The 26809-nt window shown below is 42.1% G+C and overlaps 1 protein-coding gene across 2 annotated transcripts in view; it reads right to left on the bottom strand.

Annotated features, from left to right (window-relative positions):
• Positions 1-26809, bottom strand: part of THSD4 (thrombospondin type 1 domain containing 4) — a 672444-nt gene that overhangs the window by 612643 nt on the left and 32992 nt on the right. For both annotated transcript variants that reach the window (XM_019968205.2, XM_019968206.2), the window contains exons 2-3: positions 26507-26615; positions 13667-13736 (exon numbers count right to left, since the gene is read on the bottom strand). In XM_019968205.2, coding sequence (XP_019823764.2) covers positions 13667-13736; positions 26507-26535 — 99 coding nt within the window. In that variant the 5' untranslated portion in view covers positions 26536-26615. The remainder of the gene's footprint in view (positions 1-13666; positions 13737-26506; positions 26616-26809) is intronic.

Here is a 26809-nt window from a genome sequence, read left to right as displayed (position 1 = left end):
TGGTGAGGGAAAATATCGTTGTCTTTTCTTGATCTTAGAAGGAAAACATTCAGTCCTTCACCATTAAGAATGATTGTTGTTGTTAAGTCGCCAAGTCAAGTACGACTCTTTGCGACCCCATGGACTGCAGCATTCCAGGCTTCCTTGTCCCTCACCATCTCCTGGAATTTGCTCAAGTTCATGTCCATTGAACTGGTGATGCCTCTGTCATTAGCTATAGGTTTTAAGGAAATGTCCTTTATCGGGTTAAATCAAGTTTCATTTCTACTTTGCTGAGAGTTTTTATCAGGAATGGAGATCAGATGTTGTCAAAACTTCTCTGCATTTAATGAGGTAGCCATATGACTTTTCTTTTTTAGTTTGTATACCAGTTCATTTCTAAATGTTGAACCAAACTTGAATGCTTAGTGAAGAGGAACTAAAAAGCCTCTTGATGAGAGTGAAAGAGGAGAGTGAAAAAGATGGCTTAAAGCTCAACATTCAGAAAACGAAGATCATGGCATCTGGTCCCATCACTTCATGGGAAATAGATGGGGAAACAGTGGAAACAGTGTCAGACTTTATTTTGGGGGGCTCCAAAATCACTGCAGATGGTGACTGCAGACATGAAATTGAAAGACGCTTACTCCTTGGAAGGAAAGTTATGACCAACCTAGACAGCATATTGAAAAGCCAACAAACATTACTTTGCCAACAAACATCCGTCTAGTCAAGGCTATGGTTTTTCCTGTGGTCATGTATGGATGTGAGAGTTGGACTATGAAGAAGGCTGAGCGCCGAAGAATTGATGCTTTTGAACTGTGGTGTTGGAGAAGACTCTTGAGAGGCCCTTGGACTGCAAGGAGATCCAACCAGTCCATTCTGAAGGAGAGCAGCCCTGGGATTTCTTTGGAAGCAATGATGCTAAAGCTGAAACTCCAGTACTTTGGCCACCTCATGCGAAGAGTTGACTCATTGGGAAAGACTCTGATGCTGGGAGGGATTGGGGGCAGGAGGAGAAGGGGATGACAGAGGATGAGATGGCTAGATGGCATCATCGACTCAATGGACATGAGTCTGAGTGAACTCCGGGAGTTGGTGAGTTGGTGATGGACAGGGAGGCCTGCCGTGCTGCAATTCATGGGGTCGCAAAGAGTTGGACACGACTGAGTGACTGAACTGAACTGAACTGATTCATGATGCATATCATTTCTTATAACATTGGATTTAATTTGCTAAAATTTTAATTAGAGCTTTTGTATCTATGTTCATTATGAACAACCATCTATAGTCTTCTTATCTTTTAACATCTTTATTTATCTTTGGTATGTAATGCTGGTCTCATAGAATGAGTTGGGAAGTTCTCTTCCTCTTCAATTTTCTAGAAGAGTTTGTGTAAAATTAGTACTATTTTCTTCCTTAAATGCTTATAAGAATTCATCAGAAAAGCCATCAGGAATTTTCTTTGCAGGAAGGTTTTTAACTACAAATTCTATTTCTTTAATAAATATAGAATATTCAGGTTATCTATTTCTTTTTAAGTGAGCTTTGGTAGTTTGTATCTTTCAGATAATTTGTCTTTTTCATGTAAGTTGTTGAATTTATAAGAATAAAGAATTCATAATATTCTCTTATCCTTATTAATATCTACAGAATCTGTGGTGATGTTACCACTCTGTCTCCTAATAATGATCATTTATGTCTTCAACTTTTTTCTCTAATGATTCTGGTTCAAGATTTATTCATTTCATTGATCATTCAAAGAACCAACTTTTGGAATAAATGGTTTCCTTTATGGTTTTTCTGTTTCTACTTTACAGGTTTCTGCTTTGGTCTTATTATTTCCTTTCTTCTTACTTTGAGTTTAATCACTGTTGTCTTTCTAGTTGTTTATGGTGGAAAGCTGAGGTTACTGATTTGAGACCTTTTTTGTCTTTATAGTTGATTAGTTATATAAATTTCCCCCTGTGTGCTATTTTAGCAGCATCTCACAATTTCTATTATTTTTTGTTTTTAATTTCATTCAGGTCAAAGTAATTTCTAATTTCTCTTTCATCTCTTCTTTGAGATGGATTATTTAGAAATGTTTTATTCCATTCCAAATATTTAGGAATTCTCCAGATATCTTTTATATTGATTGCTAAATCAATTCCACAGTGATTAGAGAATAAACTGTGATTTGAATCATGTCTATTGAGACTTGCTTTATGGCCCCAAATATGATTTATCTTAGTAAGTGTTCTTCATGCATCTGAAATGAATACATATTTGGTTTTATTTGGGGGAATGTTCTACAAATGTCCATTGGGTCCAGCTGACTGTTAGTCATAGTTAAATCTTCTCCATTCTTACCGATTTTTTGGTTTAAGTACTCTATCAGTGTTTGGAAAGGGGGTGGCTCAGTTGGTAAAAAATCTGCATGCAATGCAGGAGACTCAGATTCATCCCCCGGTCGGGAATATCCCAAGGAGGAGAAAATGGCAATTCACTCCAGCATTCTTGCCTGGGAAATCCCATGGCAGGCTCCAGTCCATGGGGTTACAAGAGTAGGATATGACTTAGCAACTAAACTACCACCATTAAAACCTCAGGCAGTAATTGTGGATTTTTCTGTTTCTCCTTGCAGTTACTGATTGACTTCAGTAATTTGAAGCTTTATTATTAGGTACATAAATGTTTAGGATTGTTAGGTCCTCTGATGAATTGACCCCTTTAACATAATGAAATGACTTTTTTATATTTGGTAATATTCTTCTCTCTAAAATCTACTTTATCTGATACTGATAGAGTCTCTCTAGCTTCCTTTTGACTGATGTTAACATGGTATGTCTTCTTCCATCCTTCTAATTTTAACCTAATCTGTGTCTTTATGGTTACGTGTGTTTCTTGTAGACAGCATACAGTTGACTGTCTTGTTTTTTATCCAACCTGCTCAAACTCTGCCTTTTAGTTGAGGTGCTTTAAAAAAAGACAGAAATAGAAGAAAAAGAGATGGGATAACTAGAAAACAAATAGCAAGTTGATAGACTTAAATGTAGTTATATTAATATCAGATCAGATCAGATCAGTCGCTCAGTCGTGTCTAACTCTTTGCGACCCCATGAATCGCAGCATGCCAGGCCTCCCTGTCCATCACCAATTCCCAGAGTTCACTCAGACTCACGGCCATCGAATCAGTAATGCCATCCAGCCATCTCATCCTCTGTCATCCCCTTCTCCTCCTGCCCCCAATCCCTCCCAGCATCAGAGTCTTTTCCAATGAGTCAACTCTTCTCATGAGGTGGACAAAGTACTGCAGTTTCAGCTTTAGCATCATTCCTTCCAAAGAAATCCCAGGGCTGATCTCCTTCAGAATGGACTGGTTGGATCTCCTTGCAGTCCAAGGGACTCTCAAGAGTCTTCTCCAACACCACAGTTCAAAAGCATCAATTCTTCGGCGCTCAGCCTTCTTCACAGTCCAACTCTCACATCCATACATGACCACAGGAAAAACCATAGCCTTGACTAGACGCATCTTTGTTGGCAAAGTAATGTCTCTGCTTTTGAATATGCTATCTAGGTTGGTTATAACTTTCCTTCCAAGGAGTAAGTGTCTTTTAATTTCATAGCTGCAGTCACCACCTGTAGTGATTTTGGAGCCCAGAAAAATAAAGTCTGACACTGTTTCCACTGTTTCCCCATCTATTTACCAGGAAGTGATGGGACCGGATGCCATGATCTTCGTTTTCTGAATGTTGAGCTTTAAGCCAACTTTTTCACTCTCCACTTTTACTTTCATCAAGAGGCTTTTTCATTCCTCTTCACTTTCTGCCATAAGGGTGGTGTCATCTGCATATCTGAGGTTATTGATATTTCTCCTGGCAATCTTGATTCCAGCTTCTGTTTCTTCCAGTCCAGCGTTTCTCATGATGTACTCTGCATATAAGTTAAATAAACAGGGTGACAATATACAGCCTTGATGTACTCCTTTTCCTATTTGGAACCAGTCTGTTGTTCCATGTCCAGTTCTAACTGTTGCTTCCTGACCTGCATACAAATTTCTCAAGAGGCAGGTCAAGTGGTCTGGTATTCCCATCTCTTTAAGAATTTTCCACAGTTTATTGTGATACATACAGTCAAAGGCTTTGGCATAGTCAATAAAGCAGAAATAGATGTTTTTCTGGAACTCAATATATATAATAGTTATATATTAATATAACTATATTTAAGTCTATCAACTTGCTATTTGTTTTCTAATTATCCCATCTCATTTTCATCTATTTCTGTCTTTTTTTGAATTGTTGGAGTATTTTTATGACTCTATTTTATTTCCTAAAACAATTCTGTGAGCTAAAATTCTTTGATTTGTTACTCTGTTATTTTAAGGTTTATAATATACATCTTTAACTTATCGTAGTCCACTTTCAAGTTATATACAATTTTATACATTTTATAAGAACCTTCTAATATTATATTTCCATTTATCTTCTTCTGGCATTTACAATATTGGTCCCATACATTTTACTTACACATACATTATTACCTTCACAACACATTATATTATTTTCATTTAAAGAGTCAATCTTTGAAAGAGACTTAATTATTTTTCAAAACTGTATATATTTACCCATGTAATTATTATTTCTGGTTCATTTCATGTACAGATCTATATTTTTTTGTATCATTTTCCTTCTGCTTTAAGAATTTCCCTTAACAGTTTTGGTGTTACAAGTGTGACTCAGCACTTATGTATGAACATGTCTTTACTTTCATTTTTGAAAGATGTTTTTTCTGGATGTAGAATTCCAGGTTGACAGTTTTATTCTTTCAGTATTTTAAAGATATTGCTTCACATGCATGAGTGACAGCAGACAAGGAATATGTTGTCATCTTTTTCTTTGTTTCTGTGGATGTAATGTGTTTTTTTCCCCCCCTAAAGGATTCAAATTTTTGCTTACTTTTATCACTGAATTTTAAGCAATTTGATCATGGTGTAAAGGTGCCATTTTCTTCATGTTTCTAGTGTTTGGAGTTCATTGGTATTCTTAGATTCATAGTTTTAATCAAAATCAGAGTATTTCCTAATATTTAAAAAAATATTTTTCTGTCACCCCTCACTTCTTCTCCTTTTGGTACTCCAACTGCAAACACATAAATTCACCTGAAGTCGTTACAGGGTTCACTGATGCTCATCTTTTTTAAAATTCTTTTTAGAAAAAAGTTTCTATTCCTATATCTTCAGGTTCTCTTTTATTGTCCACATCTAGTCTTCCATTAATCCCATCCACTGTATTTCTCATTTTCATCTCCAGAAGTTTGACATTTTTTTTTAATATTTCCGAAACCTCCACTTAACTTTTTGAATATATGGGATACAGTTTTAATAACTTTTAATACCCTTGTTTTCAAATTCTAGTATCTGTGTCAGTTCAGAGTTGGTTTCAATTGATTGTTCTCCTCATTATGGAGAATAATGCTAATGTTTTTCTACTTCTGTGCATGCCTGGTAATCTTTGACTAAAACCAGACATCTTGAATTTTACCTTGTTGGGTACTGGATATTTTCATATTCCCATATTCTTAAAAATTGTACTAGGATAGGTAAGCTATTTAGAAACAGTTTGAACCATTCAGTACTGCTTTTATGATCTGTTTGTGATGTCCAGAGCAACGTGTCTGTGTGTGTTCAGTCGCGTCTGACTCTGTGCTCGCCAGGCTCCTCTGTCTATGGAATTTTCCAGGCAAGGATACTGGAGTGGGTTGCCACTTCCTACTCCAGGGAAGATCCATTTCCCGACCCAGGGATTGAGCCCATGTCTCCTGTATTGCAGCTCACAGGATCTTCAATTTTCATTGCAACATGCAGGATCTTTAGTTGTGGCATGTGAACTCTTAGTTGTGGCATGCAGGACCTAGTTCTTGGACCAGAGATTGAATCTGGGCCACCCACACTGGGAGAGCAGAGTCTTAGCCACTGAATCATCAGGGAAGTCCCACTTAATTAATGATTTTGATTGAGCATTGGGGAAACAATGGAAACAGTGAGCAACTTTATGTTTTGGGGCTCTAAAATCACTGCAGATGGTGATTGCAGCCATGAAGTTAAAAGATGCTTGCTCCTTGGAAGAAAAGCTATGACCAACCTAGATAGCATATTAAAAAGCAGAGACATTACTTTGCCAACAAAGGTCCGTCTAATCAAAACTATGGTTTTCCCAGTAGTCATGTATGGATGTGAGGGTTGGACTCTAAAGAAAGCTGAGCGCCAAAGAATTGATGCTATTGAACCGTGGTGTTGGAGAGGACTCTTGAGAGTCCCTTGGACTACAGGGAAATCAAACCAGTCAATCCTGAATATTCACTGGAAGGACTGATGTTGAAGCTGAAACTCCAATACTTTGGCCACCTGATGCAAAGAACTGACTCATTGGAAAAGACCCTGATGCAGGGAAAGATTGAAGGCGGGAGGAGAAGGGGGTGACAGAGGATGAGATGGTTGGATGGCATTACCAACTCGATGCACATGCATTTGAGCAAGCTCCAGGAGTTGGTGATAGACAGGGCAGCCTGGCATGCACAGTCCATGGGATCACAGGGTCGGACACAATTGAGTGACTGAACTGACTAACTGAGGATATTTCACATGCTTATTGGCCATTAGAATATCCTCTTACACAAAGCATCTGGTCAAGTCTTCTGCCAATTTAAAAATTTAATTGCTTAACATTTTCTTAATAATTAGTAGTTTCTTTATATAATCTGAATATGAATCTTTGGTCAAATATGTAATTGTGAATATCTTCACCCTGTCTTTGGCTTATCTTTTCACTCTTCATGGTGTATGATAATAAATAAAACTCCTCAATTATCATGCAGTTCAAATTTTTTTATGATTAGTTCTTTTGGTGTGTTGTTTAAGAAACCCTTGCCTATCCCAAGTCATCAGGATATTTTCATATATTTTCTTCAACAAACCTTACTGTTTTCTCCTTTGTGGATGTGGAATACAGGAGAAATAATATCAGAAATTTCATGTTACCTAAAACTTATTTTTGTCCTTCTATAGGCTTTCTCTTCAATATCCAATTGTAGGACATTGTCAAGAGGCAATCTGAAGTCAATTGTTTTAGGTGTTGTTTAATTGCTAAGTCACGTCTGACTTTTTGGGCTACCATGGACTATAGCCTACCAGGCTCCTTTGTCCATGAGATTTCCCAGACAAGAATACTGGAGTGGGTTGCCATTTCCTTTTACAGGAGATCTTCCCAACCTAGGGATCAAACCCGAATCTCCTGCATTGGCAGGTGGGTTCTTTATTACTGAACCACCAGGGAAGCCTGTACACAGTAATAGTAGGCTCTAAACCCTTTCCAAGGGCCCCAGCTATTCATATTGTGACTTGCAAACCAGTTAGCAAAACAAATATTTTACTTCACTCTTATTTCATTTCGTAGTATGTCTGGGTTTTTTTCTTTGTTTGTTTTAAAGTTTCTATAAATAAATTGAAGAGCACTTCTCTTTGGCTGGTGGCCCTAGGAGTGGGTTTTTATTTTCCTCCTCATTGTTTTTCATTGTTTTCTAAATTTCCTATAATAAACATGCATGTGCTGTGCTTAGTCGCTTATTGTATCTGACTCTTTGTGACCCCATGTACTGTAGCCCACCAGCCTCCTGTGTCCATGGGGATTCTCCAGGCGAGAATACTGGAGTGGGTTGCCATGCCCTCCTCCAGGGGATCTTCCCAACCTAGGGATCGATCCCAGGGTCTCACATTGCAGGTGGATTTTTTACCATCTGAGCCACCACAGAAGCCCATGAGTACTGGAGTGGGTAGCCTATCCTTTCTCCAGGGGATCTTCCTGACCTAGGAGTCGAATTGGGGTCTCCTGCCTCGCAGGTGGATTCTTTTATCAGCTGAGCTACCAGGGAAGCCCAATATACATGCATAATTAAAAAGTAAACTAAAAAAAAAAAAAGTTAAGCAGTGGTGATTCAAGTATATTAATGTTTCTCCATTTGTAGGAATAAAATAACATGTTTCATGATTTTTTCCTAAATAGATTATGTGACCATACACTTTATGACTTATAGAGCAACTTGCTCAGTGAACGTCTGTCAGACAGACAGAACACTTTCATTAACTTAAAAGCTTTCTACAATCTACATATTCTCTTGTACTAATAACGTATGGTTTTTATTAGAGTCTGGGACAAGTTTTTTCCACTCTTGATCTTACCTTATCTACAAACGAAGCCACAGAGAGTTTTTAAAATGAAATCACTTGCCAAGTGTCATTAAATAACTACCAAGAACAGAGGCTGAACAGTCCTTTCTGATGCCATCCATCAGGAGCAAGAGGAAGACATCTGGATAAAAATATCTTGAAAGAGCTACTTACACTCTGCACTGAGTCCTCTTTTCCTGCACTATTATGGGACAGTTTTTACAGAGATGTATCCAGTCACCCGAGTAGCATTTAGAAATGCATAGTTTATTTGACAGCGTTTACAAATTATGTCTTTTACTCAGAATAACTTACAGTGTAGAAATGCTTCCATATGCTAAAGTTGGACATGCTATAGTAATGAGAAAGAAAAAGAGATGTCTTTTGGAGGGTGGTTTTCATATGCATACTGAACTACAGTGTGCACAAATTCGTAATGCTGTCCCTTAAGAATTTACCATAAATGGTTTTCTAATTCTTGCTGCTGCTCTCTTCTACAGATTGAGAGTGGATCTTGCCACAAAGCAGTCAGCAGGAATTCAATCATGATTTATCCAAGCAACGAAAACAATTTGATAGCAATCATAATTCTTATGTTTTCATGAAAAAATATATTTTTCCCCTAAAAAATATACCTTTTTTTTCCCTCAAATCCTTTGTGTTTCTTAAGGTCCCAGGAGGAGACAATTTCCAACTTCGAAATACATATACAGTAATTACAGTTAACTCTTCTCTATCTTGACTTTAGAGCAGTGGCTGGCAAACGGTGGGTTATGGGCCAAATCCAGTGTTTTGCAAATAAAGTATTATTGGAACACAGACATGTACATTTATTGACAAGTTGTTTATGACTGAATTTGTGCTACAAAAGCAGAGCTGACTAGTTGTGACAGAGATTTTGTAGCCCAGAAAGCCTAGAACAATCACAACTGACCATTTATAGGAAAACATTTCCAGCCTCTGTTTTAATAGGTATCTCCTTATTTCTCATGTTGCAGAAATAAACGGATGCTATTACTGCCAGTACTGTCGCTGCTCCAGGGCTCTGGGGACAGTCAGGAAGGATGACAGCCACGGCTTCACAGAACTCCAACAAAACGTCAGGAAGAAATTTGCGACCCAAAAAAGCACTGAATCTTCCTTCTCTGAGGTGAATGACAATGACAATGATCCTGGCAACTAAAATGCACATAATTATATTTGAGAACTGTCCTAAAATGTGTACTGTCTGGGTAAAGGAATCTATAAGCGATTTTGAAAAAAATTTTCCCAATCTAACTTTCTACTACAAAGTTCTTAATATTTTGACAAGGCAAACCAATACACTAAAATGTGAAACCTTTTACTCAATTTCTAAATTCGACATTCTAAAGTGATTCATAAATCATTTTTCAAATTTCTCAGAATAAATACTTTACTTAAGAAATATGGAGACTTACCAAGCACATTATGGTACAACTTTCTAAAGAGAATAAATTAAAAAAGAAAAGAAAGAAAGGAAGAAACAAAGCAAAATGGAGGCAGTACCTTTTTGTGAAACTTTTGTTCAGGTTACGTATATACCATTCAGGCTGACTTGAAAAATTAATAGACACAGCAAAGTAAACTGAGCATTTATAAAATATTTTAAGGTATGAAGGTCTATTTGAATAATACCAAAAGAAAAAAAGAACACTGGTAGACTGATTCAACTGTTAAGATTAATAACCCTGATAGCTCTAAACACTAATAAATAACAGAACATAATAATGAAAACAGACATTTGTTTGATCCAGCTGCAATAAAAGCAGTGCTATAGACTGGGTGGTTTATGGAAAACATAAATTTATTTTTCACAATTCTGAAGGCTGGGGTGTTCAAGATGAAAGGGCCTGTGGATTTGATGTCTGGGGAGAACCAATTTCCTTGTTCATTGACAGCAATCTTCTCCCTGTATCCTCACACAGCAGAGGAAGCAAGAGATCCCTCTATGACCCTTTTAATAAGGGACATTTATCGTCTCATGACCTAATCACCTTCCAAAGGTCCCACCTCCAAAGAGCATCACACTAGGGATTTAGTTTCAACATATGAGTTTGGGGGGACACATGTAGTCTATAATATTCTATCCCTGGGCCCCCCAAATTCACATATTTCTTACAGGCAAAATACATTCATTCCATCCCAATAACCTAGAAAGCATTAACTGGTTCCAGCATCATTATTCAAGTCTAGGTTCTAAGTTTCACCTAAATATCATTTAAATCAGACATAGGTGAGACTCAAGGTATGATTCATGGGAAGGGAAGGGCTTATGATTCATGGGAAGGGAAGGGCTTCCCTTCAGCCTGAAGGGAAGCGTGCCTGATACTGTCCATGCTCAAGGTATGAGCAAACTGCTGTCCAGCTATGAACATGTGAAATCAAACATGTTATGTGCTTCCAAAATATAACAGTAAGACAGGCACAGTACAGACATTCCCATTCCAAATGGGAAGAAGAGGAAAGAAGAAAGTCTGCAACCCACCCAGGAAAGGTTCATAAAGGCATAAGAATAATTCTCTTTGGCTCTGTGCTCTGCTCTCCAGGCCCACTGGGCCCACGGTCCTGCCTGAACAGGTTGGGGCCCCACAGCTCCGGGCTGCCCTACCCTCACTGTGGTTCTCCAGGGTTGGGGTCCTGGGACCTTGGCTCAAGCCTTGTCCTTGGAAATCTGGGTGGAGGTAGTCATGCCCCCCAAGGCTCTCCTGGGCACAGCCCAACCTCGCTGGGTCATCACTGGAGCAGCACCTGGGGCAGCCTAGGAACTCAGCCTGAGTGTGGGGAGTGGAAAGCACGAAGGGAGATGGTGCCAAGATGGACCAGGTCTGGAGGGCACCACCGCCCCCTTACAGTCTTCCACTGTCTTGGACAATAGCCTCTGGCTTCGCTTCTGTCAAGATGGCTGACTAATCGCCTTATCAGTCTCTCAACCACACCCTTAGCGTTTGTTCTTTCCTGGACAGGCTTTCTCATTCTTTTCAATATGGATCCGCTGAAGAATTTCCAAATCTTTAACTTCTGTGTTGTGCTTCCTTTCCAGTTAACAATTCCGTCTTTAAATCAGTTCTCTCTTCTCACATTTTACTATGAGCAGTCAAGAGAAACCAGGCCACTCCTTCAACACTTTGCTTAGAAATGGCTTTGGTTAAATATCTGACTTCATCCCTTACAAGTCCTACCTTCCACAAAACACTACAGCAGGAATGAGCCAAGTTCTTTGCCACTTTATAACCAGCACAGCCTTTCCTCCAGTTTCCAATAGCTTGTTCCTCATGACCATCTAAGAACCCATCGGAATGGCCTTTAACGTCCATATTTCTACCAACATTTTACTTGAGATTACTTAGGGATTCTCTAGGAAGATTGAGGTTTCTCTACAGCCCCCTCTTTCGTTTCTGAGCTCTTACCAGAGTCACTTTAAAAAATCCATTTATGTCATCACAGGCTTTTTGTAGCCTGCACCTCAAACCTCCTCAGTCTCTACCAAGTATCCAGTTCCAAAGCCCCTTCCACATTTTATATATTTGTTATAGCAGCATCGCCACTTCTCAGGGCCAATTTCTTAGTCAATTTGGGCTGCTAAAACAAAGTATTATAGATCAAGTGCTGTATAAACAACAGAAACTGATTTCTCACAGTTCTGAAGGCTGGAAGTCTGAGGTTAGGGTGCCAGCAAAGTCCCAACCTTGGGGTGCAGACTTCTCATTGTATCCTCACAGGACGGGGCAGCAAGCTCTCCCCTATTGCTAACAAGGACTAAGCCCATTCTTGAGGACCCCACTCCATCACCTAATCACCTCCCAAAGGCCCCGCCTCCAAATACCATAACATAGGTTAGGTTTTAGCACACCAATCTTGGGCTAGCATGGGGGTGGGGGGTTGGGGTGGAATACAAACATTCAATCTATAATAGTTGTCCTTTCTGACTCTTGAAATCATGAATGGGAATGATGCAGTAAAATATTTGTCTTTGTTTTTAGTCACTAAGCCATGTCCAGTTCTTTGCGATACCATGGACTGTAGCCTGCCAGGCTCCTCTGTCTATGGGATTTTCCAGGCAAGAATACCAGAGAGGGTTGGCCATTTCCTTCTCCAGCGGATCTTCCCAACCCAGGGGTCGAACTCACGTCTCCTGTATTGGCAGGTGGATTCTTTACCACTGAGCTACCTGGTTAAGAAGGGTGTAAATTGCCAGGCATCCACCAAAATAATGTTTAGATCTTGGCCAGTTTTTCCACTCACTCATTCAGTCAGTCATTCAACAGGTGTTTTATTGAGCACCTACAACATGCCAGGCTGTATTCCAGGAGGTAGAAATAGGGTAATGAACAAGATAGGTAAGATCCCACTTTCATGGAGCTGACCCCTAATGAAGAACACCACACAATACAGGTTCATATCTGGCCCAGAAAGACAAAGGCAGAACACAATCCACAGACCTAAAAGAAACAAGACTCATCAGACAAGAACATCAAGAACTTGTCCCAAGAAGGTGCATATCTGGGCAAACCCATACACATACTCGTTTCTTGGCTCCCTTCTCTCCTGGACTTCCCTTATGAAAACCCCTCTAGGAAAGGTTCCAACCAATTCAGTCACACTTAGATACAAATGGCTGGCCTATTAGTCCTCTCCGACGTGTCTGCATTTCATTACCTTTAGACACCAGGAGTTCTTAGGCAGGAGAAAGGAATTTGAGGGACCCTCCCAAGGTCACATCATGCACCTATTTCTAAGGAAATATTACTCATGCAACAGCTCTGCTACAGGACAGCATTGGGCTTGTTTAGGCAACAGCGTATGGTTCATTAACTATGAAACACTCAGAACCTGAAGGGAAGCGTGCCTGATACTGTCCACGTGTCCCTCCAGGTGCTCTGTCCACCTTTCTCCACCCAGCCCTGCTGCCCAGAAGGCTGGCCTTTGAGCACTGCATGGATGGATTTCTTTGTTTTCTGTACTTTGACTGGGCTCAGGTTGAGGGACTCACCAGCAGGAGTTGGAGAGGAGGAAAAAAGAGAGGGCCTGGTTTCCCTGTTCTCTGCCTCCCTGCCTGGCTATTGGCTGGCGTCCTTCTACTGAAAATCATGGATGGCTCCCACCACAGCTCTAACCATCCACACCCATCACACTGAAGGTGTCCCCAGAGGAGGTTAAAGCTCCATGCTGGTGCTCCTCCACTCCTAGGGGGTAGAGTCTGCCCGCTGACCTCTCCTTAGCTGACCCACTCTATCAGACATGTGCTGCAAGGCCAGCATTGCTTTCAGATCAGAGACTGACTCTGGGCACTGGCTTCATTTTTAAGGTCAAGGACTTAGGAGGGGTGAACATCCTATAAATGGTGTTTCCTCTGAGAATCAGCAGTGACTCACCTTCAAACAGAATAAAACTCAAGGCATGGATGACTAGTATGACCCCAGGACCTTGGCAGAAAAGGAAAGCCTCAGAAAGGCCATGGCTTACCTTTCTGTGTTCAGTGGAGGGCTGCGGGCAGACGAGCTGGAGTCCAAGCAGCAGGAGGGAACCCAGGACACTGAAAAGGAAAAATAGCAATAGGCAGAGCTGTGAGCACGTTCTAGGCAGCAGCATGTAGTGGAAAGGTATATTTCCGTTTCATCTTTGGAAGGAAGTGAAAGTCGCTAAGTTGCATCTGACTCTTTGCGACCCCATGGACTATACAGTCCACGGAATTCTCCAGGCCAGAATACTGGAGTGGGTAGCTTTTCCCTTCTCCAGGGGATCTTCCCAACCCAGGGATCAAACCCAGGTCTGCCGCATTGCAGGCAGATTCTTTACCAGCTGAGCCACAAGGGAAGGAGCACAGCCCAACTGGGCCCTAGGATGTAAACCCAGTGAAGACAGAAAGGGCTAGCCCCACAGGCAAGGAGACAGCCGAGTGCTGTGGGTGGGGCCTTGGCATGAGGCAGACCTGGGATCAAACTCTGCTTTACCACTTGCTGGCAAGGTTTCCAGGTCAGGACATTGAATTTCTTTGAGCCTCAGTCTCCTTCCTTGTAAGATCAGGATACAACAGAGGCTGGCTGGAGGTCTGGGAAGGCTGCATAAGATAACACATGGTGCCTGGCACAGAGTAAGTACTCATGCATGTTGGTCCTCATGGAGGCGGTAATGTCAGCCCAGAAGGGGGGCTTCCGAGCCTGGACAGGGAAGTTCCCCTCCCACACCCTGGGCTTCCTCAGACCCATTCCTCTGTCAGTCCTTGGCTCTTCAGTGTCACATATGTTCTCCACGGGTGGGATTAGCTGTGTTAAGCCCTACTGTCACCAGCCCTGATTAGGGCTTGTCATCAAATAAAGAGAAGGTGTAGAAATAGGAGCCAACTGGCCCCAAGGCAGCAGGGTGAGCTGGAAGAACATGAAGCTTTGGATTCAAACACTTTGAGGCTAGAATCCCAACTCTGTCATTCCCATCCAGGTGATCCTGGGTGAGCCCACGTCTGTGAGCCTTAAGGTTGCCATATGTAAGGATCACCGAGGACAACAGAGGTGAACACGCCCAGCACAGTTAGTGAGTCACTGCCAATTAATTAAATGCCCAGAGTGCCCTGACGTCACGTCATCAACGGCACTGTTTGAAGCATCAGAGTGAAAAGGCCACTGGTCCTACTTGGTTGTCTTTGGAATCCTCTTAGGGTTAAACCCTGAGCACAGTCAGGTAACCCAGTGGTTCTCAACCTTTTAGAGGCCTCCAACGTAGCTGAGAGATGAGCCCTTGTGCTGTGTAGAGGTAGGCACAAGGAGAATCTGTCTGAAGCTGGGGGCAGGGGAGGGGGTGGTAAGACCTGTGGAGTTAGGAAAGCTCCCACCATCTCTAGGAACCCTAAGTTCCACCCTCACTCCCACTGTGTATAGATGAGTCCGGTCCTAGGAAACCACACAGAATGGATGTGGCCAGACTGGCTAGAGATCATGTGATGGGACAAGAAGCAGGAGGAAGGGATATGCTGCTGCTGCTCAGTTGCTCATTCATGTCTAACTCTTTGTACCCCATGGATGCCAGGTGCCCCTGTCCCAAGGTGTTAAATGTATGGCTGCATTGAGGCCCCAAAACTAAGAACCAAGGGGATGACATATGCACACATTCCAAAGGGAAGAATGCAACCATCTGTTCAGGACCAGAAATGGAGGTGTCCTCCTCTGGCCCCACCCATCCTCAACCTTCGGCCTGAACAAGGAGTGCGGTATGGGCTGGAGAATGGGACACGTTTGCTAGGGATACAGGAGTGCTGAGCACAGCCCCTCCATCCTGCTACAAGGGGAAGAAATAAGTAGGGCAACCATTTAAGAGCTTGATCTGGACCCTCTGTGTCTGCAGTATACTGAGTGGTGCTTGACTGTCCCCTGAAAAGTATCTAAAGGTCAAAACCTAGCTGGAGTGTTGGGAGCACAGAGTGATTAGAGAGAGCTGGAGTGCGAGCAGTCTGTGTACCTAGAACTTGCAGGGGCAGGAGAGGCTGGGGTTCTCCTGTGGAAAATGGGACTTAAGTCGTCCAGTAAGGACCTCCTCAAAGAAGATAAACTCATCAGGATCAGGTAACCCCCAAAGACAGGGTGATATGAGGTGTGTACCCATGGGGCCCGGGCGCTGGGGGACGGCGGTAAAGGGGCAGCCGATGTTTGCACAGCCTGCACCAGGGGATCCACAGCAGGAGACCCCAGCGAGGGGAGGTTCTTCAAAGGACCAGCCAAAGTGCCCTGAGAGGAGAATCCACAGTGTTGATATCTGCCGAGCCAAGACAGCCACATCAGCTGACAGTGGGCACCACTCCTATTGGGATCCTCTATGCCCAGTTACCTCTCTCCCCCATGCTCCCTCCTGGAGGAACAAGGACCAGAAGGAGAGGGCACAGAGGGGAACCAGGAGTATGAAGAAACCAGCCAAGCCTTCTCTTCCCTACTACAGTGCTCTGAGGCCAGACCAGGCCCAGGATGTGGGAGGAAAGGAGCTTTAAATTGGATAGGAGACTAAAGATTTTATATCTGACTAGACTTTCTTTTAATGTAGCAAAATATACACAAAATCCCTCCAAGTAAGGCATCTATTCAGAAAAATATTAAAATGAGTGGTGAAAAGAATCAAGGAGTTGATTTATACTTGCTGAGGCTCTAAGCCAGTGCTGTCCAAGACAACTTTCTGTGAGGATGAAAATGTTCTGTCTCTGTACTATCCAATGCACAGGCACATGGATTTGTGCTGCTCAGCACACAGGGGGCTAAAGGTGCAGGTCTGGATGGTGAAGTTACTGATGTCTTAATTCATCCAAAAATGACCCAAGGAAAATGAAAACTAAAGCTACTAAAGGAAAACTAAAACTTCTAGAAGGATGGACACGTAGCCATTAAAGCTATCCCTCCTACACATACACACATCTTTGGGGGCTTTTTGATACTTGTAAGTGAGACTGCTCATTAAACCTGCAACGGACCAGAAAACCACCTATCTGTCTTCCCTCGACAAGGCAGGGCCATTTAAAGAAGTAGGTGTGAACACGGTGATGAGAAAAGAACAGTTATTTTCTACTTGCATTCTTACTAGATTTAGGTTGATCTAGAAATCAAGAGACGTGGGCATCACAATTCCGGAGTTTATGCTCCTTGGTTACATAACCTTGGGCAGATCACCTTTGCACCTCAATTCCTTCATCTGTAAAATGGGAATAATGGCACCCGCCCTGACTGTCTCAAATGAGTTTATGTGCAAGAAAATACATTATGAAGCTGTGCCCACAAATCTGAATCACTTGTAACACATTCTGGCACTGTTTACTCATTTAAAAAGAAAACCAGATTGGTGTGGTTTTGTTAAAAAAAACAAACAGCAGCTCCAGAAATGTGTTACACCTCAGCCCTTCAAAGTTCTTGGCACACACCTAAGCCACATATTTGTAATGCAATCAGGAGCTGTTTTGCATAACCACTCACCCCAGGCTGCACTGCCATAATAGTCAGGGGGACCTGGAGTGGGAGAAGGAGTGGAAAATGGGAGAAGGGGAAATTTTAGGTTTTCCACTCTCTAGGAGAAACTACATTCCAGGGTTGCCTGGTCAACCCTCCTCCCAGATATGGCTATAGCATGTTCCCTCCCCACCACACCCTCTCGCAACCTAGCCTATTTCTATTTCTCCACAACACTTACCATCTCACGTGTTGTTGTTATTTAGTCGCTAAGTCATGTCCAACACTTTTGCAACTCCATGGACTGTAGCCCGCCATGCTCCTCAGTACAGGAGATTTCCCAGGCAGAAATAGTGGAGCGGGTTGTCATTTCCTCCTCCAGGGGATCTTCCCAACTCAGGGATCGAACCTGTGGCTCCTGCATTGGCAGGCAGATTCTTTACACTGAGCCACCAGGGAAGCCCTACCATCTCACATAGTATGTCTTTATTCACTTAAACTTCTTCCTCTGCCTACTAGGATATAAGCTCCATGAGATCAGGGAGCCTGTTTGGTCACTCCTCTATCTCCCAGCACCAAGCAGAGTGTGTGCTATATAGAAAGAGCTTAATTCATTGAATTAATGAATATGCCTTCATCATCTTGTGACCTGTGAAATTTCAAGATGAGTGGAAATAGTGAAAATTAACGCATTTTAAAGTGTCCAAAGTAATGCTGGGAGATTTTAAAAGCTATTTTATGAAGGATTTATAAAAATCAGTATGTTTTGGAGTCTCTGCATCTGTGTGTTCAGTTGCTCAGTGGTGTCCGACTCTTCATGACCCTTTGAACTGTAGCCCACCAGGCTCCTCTGTCCATGGGATTTTTCAGGCGAGAATACTGGAGTCTCTACATGACTTCCCCCAAATTTGTTCTTAAAGGATTTACACAGGTCTGGTAACAAAATGTTTGTGAGTGCTTCTTGTTGCAAAAAGGCTACGCGAGTTATCTTTAGATGTTCAAATGCTTCTTTTCTTCATCAAGTCGGGCCCTAGTGAGGCTCAGATGCATAGGGGTACCCAATAAAATTCATGCTGGAATAAAATCTTAGTTATTAAGTGGGCTCTGCTCTGAATGGAATAGAATAAATTCCCCCAGAGGGGAAATTATTCTTTGGACTGCAATCGCAGCAGCCAGAGCAATATATAACCCCAGGGGCCAGATGAAACTCGGCCAAGGGCTGGAAGCTTCCCACCCCTACACTGCAGACTCCACTTTAGGACACCCCACCCTCCTCACACATACCTATCTAATTGGTAGTCCATAGCTGTGCCCACAGCTCTTCAAAACACTGGCAATCTGGCCCAAAGTCTTGTTCCTGCTGACCCAATTCGAAATTAATGTTTGGGGAATGGGAGAGCATGTGTGTGTCTGTGTGTGTGCAACTCGTGTGTTATTTCACTTTGATAGTTTGCTTTGGCAAACTGCTCCCAGCTTGCAACGTTTTGACAGATTGAAGGCTACCAGGGCCTTTGGCAAACAGATCACATACTCCCCTCCAAGCGGTGGGGGGAGCCACATTCCTAGCAAGACTTTCCGATTCACCTTGCAGGAGAAACAACCCAACAGTTCACACCAATCAGAAAAAAAAAGTCATGCCATTTACCCAACCCTGTTCTAGATTTTAAACACTCCATCATTTCATTTCCTGTAGAAAATAATGCTCATTGAAATTTGGTACAAGATTGACATCATGGAACTGGGACTCTGCCCTTCTGTATCTGCCTGGGCCAACACTTCCCCCAAACCCCCACCCCCACCCCAATCATCCTGGACTCTAGCGAGGGTGGATCATGTCACAGACACTGTGTGCCTGGGATTATCTCAATGAACTCAGTGCCACTTGAACACGGTCAAACTACAAAACAAGAAAAAGAGAGGGAAAAAAAAAAAAAAAACCAAAACCTTTACTTCTTTTCCTCTTCAGTTAATACAACCCAAGAGATATTTTGGGAGCAACCTGATCAGGAATAAAATTATATCGACCTTTGAAAAGAGAGCCAAAATCTTAGCACTGAAGTGAAATCTCCACGTACTGCACTCTGGAGATCAAAAATGATTGTTAAGCATTCATTTTACTGTATTCAGTCCAACCCTCTAACTTCCTCTCACAGCAGTTAAACAGTAAAGGCAAGAAGGGAAGGAGATGAGTTACAAATGACATTAGCCAGAAGACCACACAGTTACCACTGATCTCAACGCTTACAAGTATTATTTCATGTAATTGCCACAACCATCCTGTCAGACACTTTGTTTATACCCACTCTGCAGGTGAGGAAACTGAGGCATAGAGATGCCAAGTCACTTAGTGCAAGGTATTGAGTGGCAAAGCCTGATTCCAATGCCAACGGTCAGTGTCTCGGCCTGGACCCTTAACCACTATGGTCTGGGCCTCCTAGGACACAACACACCGTGAAACCAAGCATTTGTCATTTTATTACACCAATTTTCTTCCCCGGTCTGTATAAGGTGGTGGCTTCCCACATCTGTTTTACTTTCTGTCAGTTCTTGCAAAAAATAATCAGAGAATAAGTAGATACAGGAAAACATGTACCAGTCTCACTAGAGAATATTCTAAAATAATTGAAACTAGCCATTGAAATTCCAAACTTTAAAAAAGTGCATTCTATTTCTTTGCCCCGCTTTCTCATACAGAGTATGCTGAGCTGTAGTAACCTTGTTTAGATGGCTCAGAGTCACCAGAGTATCAATCAATGGGTGCAGCAGAAGGTGGCAGCCTTGGAGCAGAGCAGGCTGAGAGCACGGAGACGCCTGGGGCTTTCTGAATCCAGTTGGCCCTCTGCCGGTTCCTGCCTGCTGTCAGGCACTGCTCACCTTACTGTGGATGAGCCTGCGCCTCTTAACTCCGCTTCCTTAGGGTCAGCCTTGGCCGCGAAAACCTTTAGACAGCCAAGCAGCAGCCAAACCAAGACCAAACAGGTTCAAGGAGAAGGCCTGGCTGGCTGTTGTGGAGTAAATGTTTCCATTTTAGAGTCGGACTTAAGGACACCTCTTCTAACTGCATATTTGTTTTTATTGCTTATTTCCAGGTTCTCAACTCTCACAGCCATTTGTGTTTTCTGGACTGGGGTCTCTGGAAAAGTGAGGTGTCCTGTCACAGCACAGCTTTCTTTTTTCCTTAATTTATTTGGCTGCAGCACGTGGGATCTCTGATCTTCGTTGCAGCAAGTAGGATCTTTAGTTGCAACCTGCAGACTCTTAGTTGTAGCATGTGGGATCCCTGACCAGGGACTGAACCCAGGTCTCCTGAACTGGGAGTGTGGAGTGTTAGCCACTGGACCACCAGGGAAGTCCTTCAGCAAATTCCTCAGCTCAGTGGTAGGTTTCTTGAGGAAACTGTTTCTAATACACCTTTGCAACAAACAGAACAACCAGCACAGTCTTAGTCCAAATGCAGGGCCAATAAATAACAAGTGAAAAAAGAAAGGAAAGAGAGAATGAAGTGAGAGGAAAAAGGAAAACCGGAGAGAGAGAGAGAGAGGAAATACCAGTCACCAGGAAATACAAAGTCCTGCTGTGAATGACACTTTCATCAATAAAGTGTTTTCTAAGTACATCCCTAGAATTCCCTGTTGGAAAAACAGAAACTGGTGAGGAAGGGGGCAGGGTAGGGTGGTGGGGGTGGGGACAATCGCAATGGGTGGATCTCTACAAGTTGAAGATATTGATTCTGACCCCCAGGGAAGCGGGTGGGGTGTCGATATTAACCTGAGCCATACAAATTTATTTCAGTACATAAGGAACAGGTAGTTGGCAGCTCAGTGACACACCTTGACTGCGTTGAATCTTTTAGGTACAGAAGGTTCTAGAAAATACCACTGTTAAGTTCTGAGGGATGAGGATGCATGCCAGGTACAGGACTGTGCCAGGCATAAAGAAAAATCAATACTGTCTGAACACCTGCCATCGTTTTATAGGGAGGGGTTTGCCAAGACCGTCCTCCAAGAAACTGTTTTATTTCCTCCTAGCCTCTATGCCTATCATTCAGATGGCTCCTACTGGGCTTCCCACAAAAGATTCCAGCAGGTTCTTCCCTGGTACTCTTCTGCACTCACCAGATGAGTTGTGTTCCTATGGAATTTAACCATGGTCCCCAAATCGATGATGCCAGGGCTTTGTAATTACATAAAATATTCAAACAGTACACAAGCCCATGAAACAAAACGCGAAAAGAAAGAGTAGTTGGTAGTTGTTTCTACACAAATGAAGCTGAATGCTTTGGAAAAGACTTGATAAAGGCAAGTTGCCAAGAAAAAAAAAAAAAAAAAAACTGGCAAATTTGGTGTGGATTGGACAACTGTAAATGATTAGAAGCAAAAATAATAAAAATTCAGCATCATTCTATACTCAGATTGCTTTGCAAATGTCTTAGATTCTCATTCCACTTGAAAGAAACCCAAATGGAAACCTTTGATAATGCTATGGGTGTGGTTTGTGCAAGAAAGACAATCAGGGGTTCACGCTCAAGGAAAAGTCCTTGGCCCCCACATCAAACACTTGGTGAGTGTACATGTGTTTTATGTTAAAAATAAACTGTTAAAGGTGTGTGTCTGTATCACTTGTACGATTTTCTGCTTTAACCTACTTTTATAATTAAGTAAAAATCCTGATTAGGAAAGAAAAATCTACTTTATTTCTCTCACATTAAAGAGAACTATTAATTTATTCATTCAATGTTCAACAAATCATGGGTTGGCCAAAAAGTTCACTTGAGTTTTTCTGTAACATCTTATAGAAAAACTCGAATGAATTTTTTAGCCAATCCAATATTTATTACGCATCAATTGGGTAGTGGTTTCAATGTGGGCCAGAGCTGATCTCAGCCTGGCCTCTTCTGCTTTCTGTCCTGCCCCTCCCCTCCCCTTATGCCCCTGCCCATTCCTTATACCCCTCCCCTTCCCTTATGCCCCTCCCCTCCTCTTGCCCCTCCCCTTCCCCTATGCCCCGCCCCTCTTCCTGCCCCTCCCCCTCCTTCTCCTGCCCCTCCGGCTTCCTCCTCCTACCCTACCCCTTTCCTTCTACCCCTCCTCCTGCCCCCCTCCCACCACTCCCCTCTCTCCTGCCCCTTCCTTCCTCCGGCCTCTCTCCATCCTCCTTCTGTCCCTCCCTGCTCCATCTCTTCCTTGTATTCTTCCTTCTCTTATTTCCCCACCTCCTCCACCCCACTTCTTGGTCACTGGCACAGGAACACTAACTGATCCCATGACCCTTCCCAATTATCACAGATTTCCCTACTCCAAAGGGAGTCTCAGTTTTCACACCTCAGCTATCACTACTTTGGGCATTCTCTTTCTTGCACTTAGACTTTTTCAACCTCCTTCTTTCTTGCTTTTTGTCTTCAGGATCTTTTTCCAGTTCTCCAAGAACTGGAACCTTTCTCTTTCTCATTTCCTCAATCCCTTATGGTTGTATTTCTCAGTAAAGTAGCTGACAGGCATTACAGTAATATTCCTGTACTGAACTGTGTATCAAGGAAAAGAAAAGCCTCACGTTTCAGAAGACTAAAACCAGACACTTGACCTAGGGCCATCAACCTGTAAAACCCTTAAAATGATCCAGAACTCTCCTTCATAAGATCTATAAAAATCACCATCTAACCCTGTAATCCCTCTAATTACATCTGTATTTCTTCAAAAACTACTATTCCAAATAAGAATCCCCAAATCAGCTTTAACCATTTGCTTGGCATTTTCAATAGTTTTGTTTTCCTCTGTGTTTTCATTTCAAAGATATATTATGTCAACTGCACAAAAGCACTCTACGAGGTAAAGAAACAGCCCTTGACCAGGGTGATTGGCTCTAAAGAAACTTGGTTGGCTGGTCATCTTCAACTGTTATGCTGCTTCTAGAGAGAAAACTGAGTTTCATTCCTCTCGATCACTGAACAAACACACAAAGATGTAATTGTACATACAAGGGAAAAAAAAAAAAAAAAAAACGGTGCACAATTTGGAGCAAGTCTTTAAGAGATAAATACGCTCCTGTATTACTTAGTGCCTTTTCCTCTCTAACTTGTGATAGGTGACAAATCTTGATCTAGCCTTGACCAACTCTGCTCCAAATGGATATCACCTGTCCTGAATTTTGCACAGCATCCAAGACTCATCCAAGGTTCAAAGGCAACTCAATAACCAGCTCCGTGCAGAGTTAGTCTTAGTGTTTCTTCTGCTACTGCATTTAACTGTGGCTCTTTTTATTACCACAGACTCTGAGCATGGCAGAGGCACTCTTACTATATTAATACTCAGGGCTTCTCCGTCTCTTTCAATGAGGGAGAAGCTGGCTTTCTGTTTCCCTGTGGCTTGGCAAGAACTGGGGAGGGATTTTTAAACAAAATCTCTGCGTATCAGAATTGTGAATCCCCTTCAATTTTTTTTTCCTCTCAGGGGTTTTCTTGGCGACTAACTCCTAATTTTGACCTGTTTTCTCTATAGGTAGAGATATCCTCCAGCTTTTCCTATTAATCTTTATGTATTTGGCTGCCTTGGTCAATATTCTTTTTTTAAACCCTGAGTATTTGTGTGTCTCTGTGTGTTTCTCATCTACCAGTTTTATCAAAGACTTTTACTCTTAAAGTAACCATGGCCCTTTCCCCCAGAACATTTTGAAAAGTATTTAAACAAAAGACATTCTTGCTTTTTTTTCCCCCCTCCCCCTCAGGTTAAAATATATTTATGTGGGCCTTGAAACAGAATGCAAAATGGTTTATGAGCACCTGGCTTATAAAGAAGGAGACTTGGTGGAAATCTTCAGCTGAGCTGTCCTGAAGACTCGCCTGTACTCATAACTCATATATTCTTTCCTTAGAGCAGGACTGTTGGAGAAATGTCCTGCAGAGTTGTTGTTGTTTACTCACTAAGTCACATCCGACTCTTTGCAACCCCATGGACGGTAGCCTACTAGGCTTCTCTGTCTATGAGATTTCCCAGGCAAGAGTACTGGAGTGGGTTGCCATTTCCTCCTCCAGGGGATCTTCCTGACCCAGGGATCGAACCCACATCTCCTGCTAACCTCTGAGCCAGCTGGGAAGCATCGTCTGACTGAGCAGCTCTTTTCAAACAATCCCTTCAGCAGGACCCTAATCCTAGAGGCCTGTAAAGACTCCCAGAGTTCTGCCTGGAGGGTAGCAAGGCCACATCCAGCTTTCAACAGCTCCTACCCTGCTAACTTCTAATCTGTTGGCAATTTCTCTGAAATAATGCACAGCTTGGAGGTGAGCCCACCAGGCCTCCCTGGGAGATGGCCTCCATATCACAGATCATTACAGAGGTTAACTGCAGGGGCATCAATTAAAATTCCAAACATTAAGAAAAAAAAAAAAATTTGCAGAAGGGACTTCTCTCAGATGAAGCCCTTCCTGTACAGCCTGGGTGGCCCCACATTTTTGAGGGTCTTCAGTACTCAAGGGGGCCTTTCTGATAGCAGCCAGACTCACACTTGCTTACCACTTGCTTACTACATGAGGAAACAACGTTTAATCTGCTGCTCTTTTTAATTCAATTAAATATACAACTGTGACTTCCACTTCTGTGTCTCCCATTGGGTCCTGGTGCTCAAATAGGCGTGGTCCTAACATGACTGAGTGGTCCAACTGCATGTCTCACTCCCCTGTGGTTTTACAGCAGGACATGGGAGCTTCACAAACTGGATACACATTTTATGTCCTGAAACAGCTTTTAAACTGTGTTTTAAACTATGGCTAAAAACTGTCCCCATGCTAATTTAGATATCAAAAGTGAACACTGAAGAGACTCAGGCTGCTCTGTTCATGGCTGGACTTTGTAGAGGCCTCAGAATGGAGCATTTCCTGCCTTCTCTGACTCTTTCTGACACATTGGTTTATGTCACTGACGAAGAAGCTTATAGCTCTGCGTGGGTCTTTGGACTGCAGGCCTGCACATGTCAGTTCATGTAAAATTATACAAGCAATTACAGACTAAGAGTACACACACGCACTGTACTCAGTGAAATGCCAGCCATGGGCTAAGAGCATCTGCCTGACAAGTGCTCTAGCCCTGGTTGAGCCATTACATGTGGCACCATCATAATAACATGTTATAGACCGTTTTCACTTTTCATTGTAAATTCTGGGCATTTGGGACTATCATAGTTATGGAGGGAAAAAAAACAAGATAACCTTAGTGATTCAACTTTCAAATAAAAAGTTCTTTTCCCTTTCTAGATTCTGAGTCAATTTCTTTAAAGAGTATCCTGAGATTGTAAAATGAGCTTCACTAAAGAACTGTTACCAATTGCAATTACTTACCTAGATGGACCAAGATGTTCTGATTACTATGCAGCTAAAACCAGTCACAAGATAATTGCAATGCAGAGGCTAACGTATAAGCTATCATCTGTAAAATCTGATTCCAAATTATCATGTTTATGCAAATAGACTCATGAATCTCATAATGTGTAAACATTACAAATTCAAACTTCTAAAATAAATTTCCCTTAATAAAATACTGCCATTGGCTATTTTATAACGATGAGGTTTTTTTTACATAGGATTTTGATTGAAGAATTTTTAAAGGGGTCTGCCATCTTTAGGAAAGCTTGAAAAAAGTCTCAATATACAGACTAAATTCCAGAGCACCAAGCCTTTTCCCTGAGTCTGCACTCAAGGAATGGGCATCAGGAGATAAACACTGATTTTCTGATCTGCATACAGAGCCCACACTACTTGTTCCACTTACTTTGCATGGTTGATATCAGTATCAAATGAAAAATGCAGGCGCAAGTCACAGATGCTTTGAACAAACAGGACCAGAGAGGCCACCTTTTAAATATACCAGGTCAATTATATCACAATCTGTGGGGATGCAGCGAGAGGACAATATTTAAACTTCTTCAGGTAATTTTATTATGCAGCCATGATAAATACCCACAAGTCCATTAACATTTTTATTTTAAGAAAAATCTGAGGGGACTTTTCTGGCGCTCCAGTGCTTAAGACTTCATGCTTCCAATGCAGGGGACATGGGTTAAATCCCTGGTTGGGGAACTAGGATCCCGTATGCCAAGCAGAGTTTTTGAATAAATAATAAATGAAAACTCTGAGTCCTAGATATCTCTCAGTGAATAGCAGAGCACAGCATAGAGCCCAAGCCACTTAATCTCAGTCTAAGCACTTCTCACCACAGCACATAGCTGTCCTGGCCTCAGCAGCCTTTGTGAGTATCAAACTTACTACACATATGTACATGGCACATCAAAAGTATCTGTGAGATGCAGGCCCTCAAGGCTCATTACTAGAAAAATATACAGTAAAATTCAAATATTGAATTGCTTATTTTCTTATTTTCTTTTCAAAAGATTTTCCACTCACCTGAGAGACTCCATGACACAGGAAACCATGGTCCTGGGTGTCCCAGGAAAAAGCAAGGGCTCCTCAGAGATGTTGCCAATTTTCTGCAGATGGGGGTGATGTTCAACTCCTACAGAAGAATAACAATGCTATTTTTAGTATCATCAGCTTACAAAGAGTCTAGAATCTAAGATTCTGCAGCTTAGGCCAGCCTGTTCAACAAGAAGTGAGCAAACGGAAGACATTAGGACAAAAATACCATTGCCCATTTATGCCCAGTTATGGTCACCAGATTGCCCAAATGAAAACTGTTTATGTATGAAA

The sequence above is a fragment of the Bos indicus genome, chromosome 10 (assembly GCF_029378745.1).
Source record: "Bos indicus isolate NIAB-ARS_2022 breed Sahiwal x Tharparkar chromosome 10, NIAB-ARS_B.indTharparkar_mat_pri_1.0, whole genome shotgun sequence".
Taxonomy (NCBI): Eukaryota; Metazoa; Chordata; class Mammalia; order Artiodactyla; family Bovidae; genus Bos; species Bos indicus.
The sequence above is the reverse complement of the archived record's forward strand: the minus strand, read 5'-3'. Positions and strand labels throughout refer to the sequence as shown.